General features: G+C 22.6%; 1 protein-coding gene across 1 annotated transcript in view; it reads right to left on the bottom strand.

Annotated features, from left to right (window-relative positions):
- Positions 1-278: 278 nt before the first annotated feature.
- LOC129609073 (probable protein phosphatase 2C T23F11.1) overlaps positions 279-13,649 on the bottom strand; it is a 50,513-nt gene continuing 37,142 nt past the window's right edge. The window contains exons 2-5 of the mRNA XM_055520934.1: positions 3,150-3,485; positions 2,332-2,484; positions 2,088-2,268; positions 279-1,994 (exon numbers count right to left, since the gene is read on the bottom strand). Of these exons, the coding sequence (XP_055376909.1) occupies positions 1,615-1,994; positions 2,088-2,268; positions 2,332-2,484; positions 3,150-3,431 (996 nt within the window). The 5' untranslated portion in view covers positions 3,432-3,485 and the 3' untranslated portion in view covers positions 279-1,614. The remainder of the gene's footprint in view (positions 1,995-2,087; positions 2,269-2,331; positions 2,485-3,149; positions 3,486-13,649) is intronic.

The following is a 13,649-nucleotide window of genomic DNA, read 5'->3' as shown; positions in this document are numbered from 1 at the left end:
TGTTTTTTTTTACCATTTTTTTGATATTTTTAATTAAAAATTTTCTTTTAAATTTTTTTTACATTTGTGATATTTTAATTATTTTATTTCTTTCATTCTATTTTTTTTTGGTTCATTAACATACAGGTATATAAAGTACATATTTATAGTTTAGTTTCACTTTTTTTTTTTTTTTAAATAATTTAAAATTAAAATTAAATTTATTCAATATCTAAAATTAATACGATAAATACAAAAGTAATTAAGTTAAATGATTTTTTATATTGGCAAGTTTTATTTTATTTAATAATTAGGTTTAATAATATTTGGAAATATAGTAAAAACTTATTTGTTTTATTTTCATTTTTAAAATATTTTCTTTTTCATTAAAAATTTATTGATTATATTCTAATTTAAGAAATTTTAATATGTTATATTATACAATTTCAAATATTTGAAATTTTTACTTAATCAAAATTATAGAAAAAATTATAGAAATTAATTATATAATTGTTAAGAAATTTTATTAAATTCATTTTCTGAATATTTTAAAATATAAGTAAATTTACAATTATATAAGGATAATGAAAAATATGGCAGCTAAATCAATTTGAAATTAATAATTCTCTAATCTGTTTAAAATTTTTAAGTTTAAAAGTCCTTCAGTCTGATTTACTTGTAAGAAAATTGTTTAAATTTTTCTTTTTAAGTGTAAGGAATTATAAAAATCTGGAAAAAGGCACTAACGTGAATTTCTAATTGATTTTTAAAATTATAAATTAAAATCAAAAAAGGTTAAAGCACAATTTTAAAATAGAAAATAGAAATTTATTGATTTCTTTAAATGTTTGAAACTATTTTTCGATTTTAAATTTGTAAACTCTCATTATCATCCTTAATATTCTTCCTAATTTTACAAGTTCCAAGTTTTATAGTTGTAAGAAATTTAATACATTAATTTATTTAATTCTTAAAAAGAAAATTACAATATATGTTTTTTTATTATTCTATTAATGGAAGGAATAATTAAATTATATTTTTCTCTAAGTAAATAATAAAAATTAATTCCATGATTTCTTGTTCGTCATGATCCTTTATTCATTAGGATTATTCAGATATTTTTTATTAAATAAAACCTAATACTTTGGTTATTGCCAATATTTTGTTTAAAGAAAAACAAAAAAAAAAAAAAAACATAAGAAAATTAAATATTTGGGCTAATTACATTTAAAATAATATTGTCTAAATAAAACCGTGGATTGATCAACGGTAAAACTTAATTACAAAAAAAATTTATATTAAAATATAATAAAAAAAAAAGAAATTCCATAAAAATTGAACAAAAATTTAAATTTAAACAAAACATTTTCTTTTTGTGTGTATGTATGTGTTATTTTTATACTGTTAAATAATTTTCAATTTGAAATTTATCATTTTCATTAATCCTTGTTTTCTGTTTTTTTCTTTTTTTTTTACAATTTTTTATTCTTTATTTTTAAGTATCGTTATTTATGTGTTTTGTAATACATTTTTTTTTTAAATAAAAACATGTTTTGTATCATCGACTAAAATCTTATTAAATATATAAATGAAGCATAGTATAACAAATATTTTTATATACAGTAATATCTTATGTTATTTTAAATCAACATCATCATCATTATCATCGTCTGTTGTTGTTGAACTACTTGTATTTTGATGTTGTTGTTGTTGTTGTTGTTTTGTTTTTGCAGCTATTTTTGCGACTAGATCATCATATGATTTACTATTATGTAAAAAACAAACTAATACAACTGTCATATTATCACCACCTAAACCACCCATTTGACAATCAGGTGCTAAACAATGTGTCATTAAATCTTCACATATTTCTTCTGGATACAAGCCCATTGCAATACGTTCACGACAAAATTCAATAACTTCTTCATTAGTCATAACATCCCAAATACCATCGCATGCTAATACAAGAAATTCATAATCTTCATTTATTTCACGTATTTCAATATCAGGAAATGCTAAAATAATATAAAAAAACAAAATTCTAGATCAGTACCATAAAATGCTCAGGGTTTCGTAACTACATATATTTATTAAAAAAAATTATTTACCAGTTACTATTTGATCTTGCGGTGGTTTTGCATTATTTCTTTTGAAAACAAAATCTCCTAATGCACGTGATAAAGCTAAATTTCCGTTGACTCGATTGAATTCAACATAGCCGCCACCATCATTAATACGTTTTGATTCAGCTTCATTATTTGGTTTATGATCTACAGATAAGGCTTGGGCCTATTAAATTAAAAATTCATTTAATATACATAATAAATATTAAAATTTATAATCAATATTTACCTCTCCATTTACGCAAGCTACTGCTCTAGAATCACCGGCATTTGCACAAAATAATTTATTATTTTTAATTAAAACTGTTACAGCTGTTGAACCAGCCATTTGTTCACCCCAAGCTTCATCATATAGCATAACATCGTCAATTTCTAAGAATGCCTGAAATTATAAAAAAAAAAAATATTTTTATGTTCATATAAAGATTGAATATTTAAAGTAATACTAATTATATATGTAAAAAAATTTGGGTAAAAATGGATAATGCTAATTGTCATTTAATATCTAATCAATTAATGCTATTTGATTTAAGATGTCCATATACATATATACGAATATAATAAAATTACATATGTGCATATTAGTTAATTGAAATTAGCGCAAGTCAATATGAACCTTAAGGTGCTTAATATGCGAAAAAATTACATCTCATAATTGAAATTAAAAATTTGAAACGATTTTATATTTAGTTCAGATTTATAGACCAAAGTTTTAAATTAACAAAAAATAATATCAACACATACACGTTTTGTTGTCTTAATTAATTTTAATGCAGTCGGATTTAATTGCATGATTTACGTTTGCTTATATGAAAGGTGTTTACTTGTGTAAAGGTAGAAAAATGTATAAAATCAAATTTGTTTTACTATAATAAAGTATAGTTTTGATTTTATACGAGTTTCTTATTTAATATGGTCCGACTGTAGTTCTTAAAATTTAATCTTATTTATTTTATATTTGTTTTATATTCAAATGTTTATTTTATACTTTAATCGTAATTCTAAATTTTAATTTCAATCAATATACAAAATAAAACATTATTATACCCTTTGCATTGCTAATCCGATATCATGTTGATATTCTGGTCTTTTAACTACATATTTATGCAAATTTTTTCCAGCATATTCAGCTACTCTGGCACCTCCATGACCGTCATATACAGCAAAAAATGCAGCATCTGGATCATCTGGCAATGATAATATATGTGTATGTGAATCTTCCATATTTACACGCCATCCTTGCATACAACTAGACCCAACACGAAATTTCTCATTTTGACAATATGCTGATTCTTTAGTTGTAACTGGTTCTGATAATGTTTGACCCATTTTTTTTTTTTAAATTTCCTTTTCTTGCTTTTTTAAAAAAATTATTTTACGAAACTGGAAAAATACAAGACAAAAAAAAAAAAATTAATTGAAAAATTCAAATTTATTATAAGGAAAATAGAAAAATAAAATTTGTAAACAAAAAATTATTTTTTTTTTGTACGTCACAATAAAAATATTTGATGATTTAATTGAAATATTTTGTATTTAAACAAGATTTTTTTTTATTTAAATAAACAAAAAAAAAATAGTTGAAATTTTTAAATGCAATTTTTTGTTATACGTCATTTTTCATAGGTCATTTTACAAATATTTAATTAAATTTATTTAGAAACAGATAATTTTGATAATCATGCAAATATTTTTTAATATAGAATAAAAATTCGAACATTTACAAAATAAAAACTTTGATATTGGTATGTAATAACTAGATTGATTGTCTAGGTAAAACTCGTATACGGCAAGCTTAATGGATCACGAAATTTTTCTTTTCAAAACTAATGCTTTGTACAAAATCGTCTTCTAACAAATGAGGCGCATTAGTGGCCTAATTGCAAATATGACATTTCGAGTAAATTTCGGTTTACGTATTTCAATATTTAATTTTTAAGCAAAAACGAGCTTAGGTCAAAAAAGAGTAAAAAGAGGAGTCAAATAAGCATTTTGAAAATATAGAACATAACTCTTTCAGCCATTACAGCTCTATTGAACATAATAACTCATTTTCGCATAAATGTTTGATAGGCAACTAATGCGCTGACCGCCTCAAATGTAGGCTTTTGTTTTCCAAAACAATTATTGAACTTTTGTCTTTCCACAATAATGAACAAACTAATTAAAAAAAAATTAACAAAATAAAAGTAATTCTAAAGTTCTACTGCAATTTATTTTAATATTTTTTTTAAGGAATAAGTTCGTATTCATGACGAAAACTGTACGTGTTACACTTTCATTTTGAGGCCAATTTAAGTCTGCTATGTACGTTACATATAAGAAATAAGACGTACATATCTTAGATACCAATATTTTTTGAATTATAATTACAAACGTTCATACGCCTACATATGTATGTGTTTTGCATTAAATCTAAAATTTGTTATTATAATGTTATACTGACATAAAAGTTTGATTAAAAATTGCAATTTTTATAAATTAACTTTTTACGAAGGTCATATTGTGCGTACAAATAAAATCAAATTATTTTCATGATATCAAACAATTATGTATTAAAAACAGTAGAAATTTGAATAGGCTTTTAATACCAATTTATTAAGCACAAAATAACACCAAATGTAGTTATATAATTAACTACTTATTATATTTTTGTTACATTTACATAATAAGCAGCGCCATTACGTCTTATACTCTTCATGAATAATAGCATTTTATCATAGTAAAATGTAAATTTGACCCTTAACATTTGAACAAAAAAAAAAGTAATCCCATTTATGTATTGTTAAAATTTGCCTACAAAATTTATTTTTACCACAAAAAAATATGTAATTTGTGGATAATTTTGAAAATTTTTTAACCCATATAACAAACTTTTCTTAAAATTTGAATTTTTAGTATTATTCTTTAGGCTATTTTATAAAATAAACTGTATAAGTATATAAAGTTTATTTTAAATTTACTGAAATACTTGTATATAGTATTGGAAGTAGCAATACTTGTATTACAATTTAAAACACACTTATAGTTTGTAGTACACTACATTGACCATTTTTAATATTATTTTTGACATTATTGTGAATATGACAAATTGATTTCATATTATCGTAAATCATTGTTATTATTTATAATTTTTTACAATTCTAATCCCTTTCCGCTCTTTTATAACTCAGCCGTATATGTATATGTTATTGTAGTTCTCTTCACACCTACCACAGCTCAATTTTAAATATTTGTACGAGTACCTTCTGGCGCCAGGCGTTTACACAAAATTTGTTTTCAATTTCGTGACTGAGTGAAACTGAACTGAATGAGACTTATTCATATTTTCGCAGATAATATTTTACTTCACAGTAACCAAGATATTATGAAGAGTTTGTCAATATTATATTCATTATACCTATTTGTTATACTTTTTAAAGAAAAAAAAGAACTATATATGTATACATATATAGCGTGTCGAGGATAATTCAACTAGTCAATTTGTCTTAATTTCTAAAAATAATATACTTAGTTAAAATTTTTGAATAGAACCCGGAAAAAACGTAAGAAACAGTTTACAATAACCGTATGCGAATCATCAGTGAGGTGCAAAATATGCCAACATTTATACCTATATTATTTTAAAAATACATATCTACTTTTATAATATACTTATATGTACATAGGAAGAAAATTTTTGTCTAAAGGTTAATATCTTTCAGAAAAAACAAAAAAAAAGAAAGGAAAATAAGAAAAGATAACGTAAAATAAAGTTTAAAAATCTATATTTGCAAAATTTGAAAAAAAAACAAAAAAAAAAACAAAAAGATAAATGAACTTTTGGACCTCTCTCTCTATCATCTTTAAAAGTTCAAAAAAAAAAAACGAAATTAAAAGAACAAACCACAAATAACAAATGAAAAATTTCGTCAACAAGAAATAAGAATTGACTAAAAAAATGAATAATTGCTTTTCAAAAAAAAAAGTTTGCTTTTTATTGTTATACAATTTAAACTGGTCTGAAATTTGAAATTCATATTTTATTGTTAATAGATTATTCAAATATATTCTTTATATTATTCGTGCACAAGCATCGTCAACTCATTGATTCTTAAAACAAAATCACATAGTAATTGTCAAAATAAACAAAATCGTAATGAGAACAAATGGATTTTGAAATTATTTTGCTACCTCTATTATATACATAAATAACAATTGTTAATTATACGTATATAAAATTAATTTGAAAAGTTAATAAAAATCAGTTAATCAGAAACGAAAAAGTAAACTGTTTCAGAAACACAAATATGTAAGTGTCAAATACCATGATTTGAAAATTAACAGTAACTGTCTAACACAGAAATAAATGTCAAAAAGCAGAGATTCGAGAGTTCCAACAATATTGACAACATCAAAATGTAACAAAATAAAAAAAAATATTATTTGCTTTTAAAAGTTTTAAGAAAATTTAATTTTTTTTTCAATTTTGCTGCATTCTTCAACAAATTTAGTTTTGTCAATTATACTCGTATATACTGAATTTTCAGTCAGTCGAAATTGGAACAATCATGAATTTGAAGCCTATGCAAGTATTATGTCAAAGTTGATTTACAATTTATTACAGTTTCTGAGTTTGAAGTCTACAAGCGTTTAAAACATGTTTGAAAGGAATTTGTAAAAATGATTTTCGATTTCCCGTTCAGACAATGAAGCGGTAAGTGGACAATAGGGTTATAACCCTGAAAAATAAGTGTCCGAGTTGTCACTTTTTTTCATTAACAAATTGTAAAAATATTAATTTTTTTGTTACTTAACTCCTAAATGTGCATTTAATAGTCTTCTATTAAGTTTCTAGCTATAGGAGTTAATCACAGTTGAAAATTTATGAAATTTAATGATGTTTTATCCGAGCAGCTCGATTTTTATCAAAATGTTAGTTAACCCCTTTATCCATTTACTTCTTCAATTATTAATGAACATATTAATATAATACAGTTTACGAATTTCTTGTTATATTTCATCAAAAGATAAATATCATAATAGATTGGATAAACTATATTGCACCTTATAATGGAATTCTGGTGTGAGAATATTTGATAATTTTTATAAAAATTTCAGTTTCGCCCATTGTTTCGACTTCTAAAGGCAAAATTTAATTTGAATTAAAAATAAATAACCAATATTACGCAATTGACATTGATGTTTTATCTAGAGAAAATCTCTGTGGGTAATGTAAAAAAAAATTTTCATTTTCCCTACATTTTTTTTCTGATTTAGACATTCTGATGATAAAAATTAAGCTAATTATTAACATTTTTCGTTTCAGTGAATGAAAACTTTATTCAAATTTATTTTTTTCCATCTAAAATAACACATAATATACTTAGTTACAAAAATTATGGTACATAAAATATAGATCTTGTATATGTATGTATGCGTGTTAATTAGAAATTATAATGCAGCTACATTATATCACTTTTGTATACATACTAACTTTCTCATAATACATAATTATTATAAGAGAAAATAGATGCTATTCTGTTAAAAGTGTACATTTCATATACATTTTTAGAAAAAAATCAATAAGTAATAATCATGGAATATTACAAAAAAATAAAATAAAATCCATTCGGACATCATTCTTAATTTAGGTCAAATACAAAATTAAATAATATATGTATATACCCATATTCAAATGTACATAGATGTGGTGAATTTTTTGACAGCCGTGAGAAACTATTGTTATAATATTGTGAAAATTCGACAATGAATTGAAAGTGAGAAAAAAAAATTTTTTTTTCAAAAATATAAGAAACTTTACAATCTACACGTATGTATTGCAAAATATTCAAAAAAATTATAATAATAATTAATAATCAAAAGATTTTATTGAGAAATTGTAATTATAATTCGTACGAATTTACAAAAAAAAAGAGAAAAAAAAATATGTAACTCAATAATTTTCAACATTGTGCAGCTTGCGGCACCCTATAGTAGTAATATTTCAAAATATAGCGGCACCTATTTAAGATTTATTTAATTATACAACACGTGAAAACTGCGCTATATTTGTATTCATATACACATAACTTAATTATCACAATATAAGATTGTTATATTATTAGTAGCGCAATTAAATTTTGTTTTGCTTTAACAGAATAGCAAAAAATATATTACATATCTATAAAATTAAATTTTTTGCAGTATTGCATTTATGAAAATTTCCATGTTTATTGCAGATTATTTTGCAATATTGTAATAAATTTTATTGTGCAATATTGAAATAAATTTAGGTTCCTATTCCACTGCATTTTTATTTTTGTTTTAGCTTCTTAAAAAAGTTATCATTTTACATATTATAAGTAATGTTTTAGTCTTAGTGCAACAAAATTTTGCAAATTTTTTTGATTAAAAAAGTGATTTGTCGATAATGATCAAAATATGATTTTTGAGATTAAAAAGTTTTTGGTGCCATAGAGCCCAAATATTTAATATTTTTAGAGAAACGGAATATATTTGCTCCCAAGATTTATAGCTTTTAAATTTTCTTAAATTTTTAAGTAAGAAAAAGGGTTTCATGTATTTCATTATCAATGATTAATTTAAAACAAAACTCCGCAAACAGAATTAATATCAGAATTTGAAAAAAAAAAATTTAGAATTATATTCACTCCTTCCAAAGATCTTAAAATCAATAATGTGTTTATAAAAATTAAAAAAATTATATTCATGCAATTGTAGCATGCAAGTGAATTGTAAATCAACTTTGACATAATTTAAAAAAAAAAAACAACAACATGTGTACATAAAATGTTTCGCACTATTTCATAAAATAGAATTAATAATAATCTATAGTTACAGTAAGTATTTTTTATAATATCTGTATAGAAAATGTCAAGTTAAACTAATATTTTTAAATTAAATGAAAAAAAAAAACAACAAGAAAAATTATAATATAATAAAAGATAATTTCTAAAAATAAATGTTTTTTAGTTTTTGTCGTCACATTTGCTCTTCCTCTTTGTATAAATGCCATTTTTTTTTTTTTATTAAATTAAAAAATAAAAATAATATAGCAACGATAGTTATTAATAACAACAATAGGTACATAATATTCTTATATATGTATATAAATACAATTTCAACACAAATCCATAGTATGTAAACTTTTTCGCTTTCTTAAGTTTTTTTTTCCCATAGGAGGACGACACGAACAAAAAAAAAAAAAAGTTGTAATTGTAAAATATTTTTTTTTTTGTTTTGTGCGTGCTATGGATTTTTTTTTTCTATTTTAGGACTTAAAATATTTGTAAAATCTTAGTTCTTAATAATAATGACATTATAAAAATAAAAAAAGGTTTGAAATAAATCAAAACTTTTTTGGTTAGATTTTGCAAGAAAATTATGCCTTTATGTTCATGTTAGAAAAAGAAGTTAAAGATCTTAATGTTTGATTGTAACCAAACAACTGTAGTTCGTATCACTTTTGAGAGAATCCAAACAAACATTCTAACCGTGTTACATTCTAAAAGAAATATTGTAGAGAAATGGTTGTGCACATTATTTCCTACACATAAAATTTCAGCATTTACTCCCGAGGAAAACGATCAATTTACACTGTCTGATGTGAAATGAAACAGTGCACGTTGTGTACAAAGTATATGGATCATACACTTTTATTTCTCAACAGACGGCTTATATAATATGTTAAATCTAAGATCGAATTTATTTAGTTCGAATTCATTAATTAGTAATTATTTGAATTTCTAGTGAGTCTATAATCTAAAAAAAAAAATGATTACTCTGACAGCTTTTTGACAAGCAATTTAAATTGAAACACTGGATTCTTAATACAAACGAGTCAAACAGAAATTTAATCTACTACACGGGATCTGTGGTAAACAAAAACCTATTTATAGAAATCTAATAAGTATTAAAAAAATTGAGCTTTCAACCTTTTGCTAATTCAGATTTTCAGAACAATGCAATTTATAATTATTGCCTTATAGAAAACAAAAATTTGAAGGTGAAATTAAAAGCGAAAAACAACTAGAAATAGCTTTAAAATTTATTAAGTAATTACTTATAACAATTAATTCGGAAGTATATGTTAAAAGAAAACAAAAGTTGGAAATTGCATATTTTAAGGCACAATTAATTTTTTCCGTTTTTAACACCATATAAAATATTATAATTATTTTTTTTCAAAGGCTCAATATATGATAATTTACAACTCAATAGGATTCAAAAAAAATTTTAAAATTTTCTATATAATATTGTTAAATTTAATTTGATTAATAATTTTTCTTACAATACCCTATAGTTCAGTAACTGGTATTCAAAAGTATTAAAACGTTCTAAAAATATACTTTTGAATAATTATTATTTAACAAAAAGAAAAAAAAAAGGAAATCTCATTTACTTACTCATTATAACCATTTTTTATTATTTCAAGGAAATAAATCTCTTTTTAAGCAAAAAAAAAAAACAAGCAAAAAAAAAAAACTTCAACTAGCGACACGAATATCCATATTTGTTATAATACTTATGTATAAACTAAACTATTATAAAACGTATAGTATAACAAGTATGTAAGATTTTAGTGTTTTAAAAAAACAAAAAAATATTAAATGTTTTGATAAAGAGAAATATTAGTATGTAGATGAATGTATGTAAATATATAATTATAATATATAGAAGGTAAAACAATATCGTAAGGAGAATTGAGAATTTCTATCTGAAAAATTTCATGTTTATAACATTTAAATAATTATATTCATTGTTAAATCAAACCATAGGAGAACATACATAATATATGTACTCGTATATACAAGTATACAAGTTTTCTATATATAAATTCATTTAAATACCTTTAATATTGTGGTGTATAGTTTGTTATTAAATGTCAAAAGACGTTTTGATTTTTAATCTATTTTTCTATTGTATATAAGTATATAAAATTAAAAAAAAAAAAATTTTTGTAAATTCTTATATCCTGTCATAGATAAGAATTATTGAATTTTAACGTGAAATACAAATTATTATTTTTAGTTACTGTAATGCCAAAGTTTACCATTCTATGTTCTTATTTGATATTTAGAGTTAAATTTACCGTGGCATTAAAATTTTTGCTATTGAAATTATCTAATAATACTATAATATATGCTACAATCCAGTTTACAACGGTTGTTAATTGCCGAATTCTGTAGGCAGGTAATAATTTTGTGATTGCAATTTCATGTATGAATGAAATACTGAATACATGTATGAATGTCTGTGGTGATAACCTCATAGAAATTTGAATTTTCAGTATCTATGTATACATGCTCAAATCTGAAGTTTACATTTGGAATTTGGATGACTTTGTACAGTTTTAAAATTATTAAATTTAAGAGACAAACACCACCCCGGTAAGAAGTTCGAGAACATTAAATTTTGGAAAAACATGTTATGATTTTAAAAAATTTTTAATCTTAAAATTGAAAAACTTAAGAATATGCTAATAAAAGCAATTTGAGTACAGTTTGAGACTTTAACCGCAAGGGCGAAACCACAAATTTTGGATAACATTGTCTTACTGCTTAAAGATTTATTCATAAAATTAATAATGAGAGTTCTAATAAAGTTATGTATCAGCCCATATATGATTCATATATAAAACATTCCCTTGTATATCAAAACATTAAAATCCAATTTTAATTGTCTCTGTATATATAAAATAATTATTTAACATTAAAATTTTATTTATTTTTTCAAAAAGCAATTCAAAATTATAAAAGAGAAATATATTATTCCGAGTTTATAACAAAAATTAGAGCATGTTATAAATTTAAATACATAATTATAATTATTATTATGTACGTGAATATATACCCTAAAATAAAAAAAAAAAAATATATAATAATAAATTTAATAATTAAAACAAGATTTATGTACCATTTGGTTAGGCATTCAAATAATATTATTGACGTTGTTCTTCATTCCTTGTATAATTATGTTTTATATGCTATGCATATATACATATGTATGTGTATAAATTCTTATCATTACAATAATAATAGCGAAATATAATATAATGAAAAAGTGTAAAAGCAAAATAAAAGAGAACTTGTTTATACACAAAATACATACATATAAAATTCATTCATGATTTTTTTCAACTCTCTATAATAACAACAACAGCGCACATAATATATTTTGCTTTACAAAAAATATAAATATAAATTTATTTAGCTTTCAATAAGGTAAAATAAGAGTATATGTATATCGCTATATATATATATAAATGGATGGGTAGTTAGAGACTGTTACTATCTTATGTAGAGCAGCTGACAACGCGCAGAAATAAATTAAAGAATATGAGGTGGAAGTATGTATGTATTCTTGTGTTTTATTTATATATGCATAGATATTGTTATATGTATACTTCATTCAAATAACTGAAGAGAATATTGAAGATTTTCTAATGTTATTTTTTTTGTTGCCATTTTACCTATTGTACTAAATTTGGTGCTGTTTTACGATTTAGTTTACTATATACCAGCAAAAACAATATGTAAATGATATTCAGATAAAAGTTTAAAGCAGTAATTTACCTACAATATCTATACATACTACATACGACTTAAATACACATAACCATATTATCACTGAGAGAAAAGTAAAATTGGAACCATAATAAATTGTTTTTTTTTTTTTTTTGCAAAAATTTTTAAGTTCGAAACCTTGCGTTCCTCATTTCTCATCTATTTTTATTTCACGAGAAGAGAAATAAAATTTCCGATTTCTCAAGAATTCTTTCATTCTTATTCTCTTCTTTGGATTCCGTAATTATACTTTCAAATATCCTCTCGAAATTACGATATGAAAAAATTCAATTAAATTAAAATATCTGTAGTACAAATGCAAATTATCTTATCGGAAAACTTTAAAAAATTATTTGACATATTTATTATTATTTCTTAAGACTGACATGAAAATGAACTTTGTAAATGAAATGGAACTAACGTATATAGAACAATATTAAATTAAATGTAAACTAACGGGTTTTAAATGATTTTTTAGTTCAAACCCTGGATAAAACCCTGTTGTACTTTTTTTCGATAAATATTTTTATTAAAATAAATATAAATAATAATTATATTCGAGAAATTCTCAGAATGGAATTCTCGAGAAAGAACATACTAATTAAACCTATTTTGACATTTGATTTTGAGATTTTTTGAAGAGATCTCTGTCAAATTTCATTATGGTATCTACCCCGAAACAACATACATTCAAGTCTATAATCGAATAGACAAATCATCGAAATATTTCAATTTAAGCTAAATTGCAATTTCACAATTAAATAGTCAGTTAAATGAAGGATAAATATTGTTCTATTAAAATGTTAGTGAAAAAGAGAAATTAAATTTAAACATATTTGTATTTACATAATTAAAATTTGTTTAAACTTACGCAATATTATTTCAAATTTGTTTGATTTCACATTAATTTTTTTTTTCAGTGTGCATATGTACCCACATAACATATTAATAATTTCACCTGATTTGAAATATCAATTTA

This window comes from Condylostylus longicornis, unplaced genomic scaffold (assembly GCF_029603195.1).
Source record: "Condylostylus longicornis isolate FDR11 unplaced genomic scaffold, ASM2960319v2 ptg000038l, whole genome shotgun sequence".
In the NCBI taxonomy this organism is placed as follows: domain Eukaryota; kingdom Metazoa; phylum Arthropoda; class Insecta; order Diptera; family Dolichopodidae; genus Condylostylus; species Condylostylus longicornis.
This window is presented reverse-complemented; position numbering and strand designations above follow the sequence as displayed.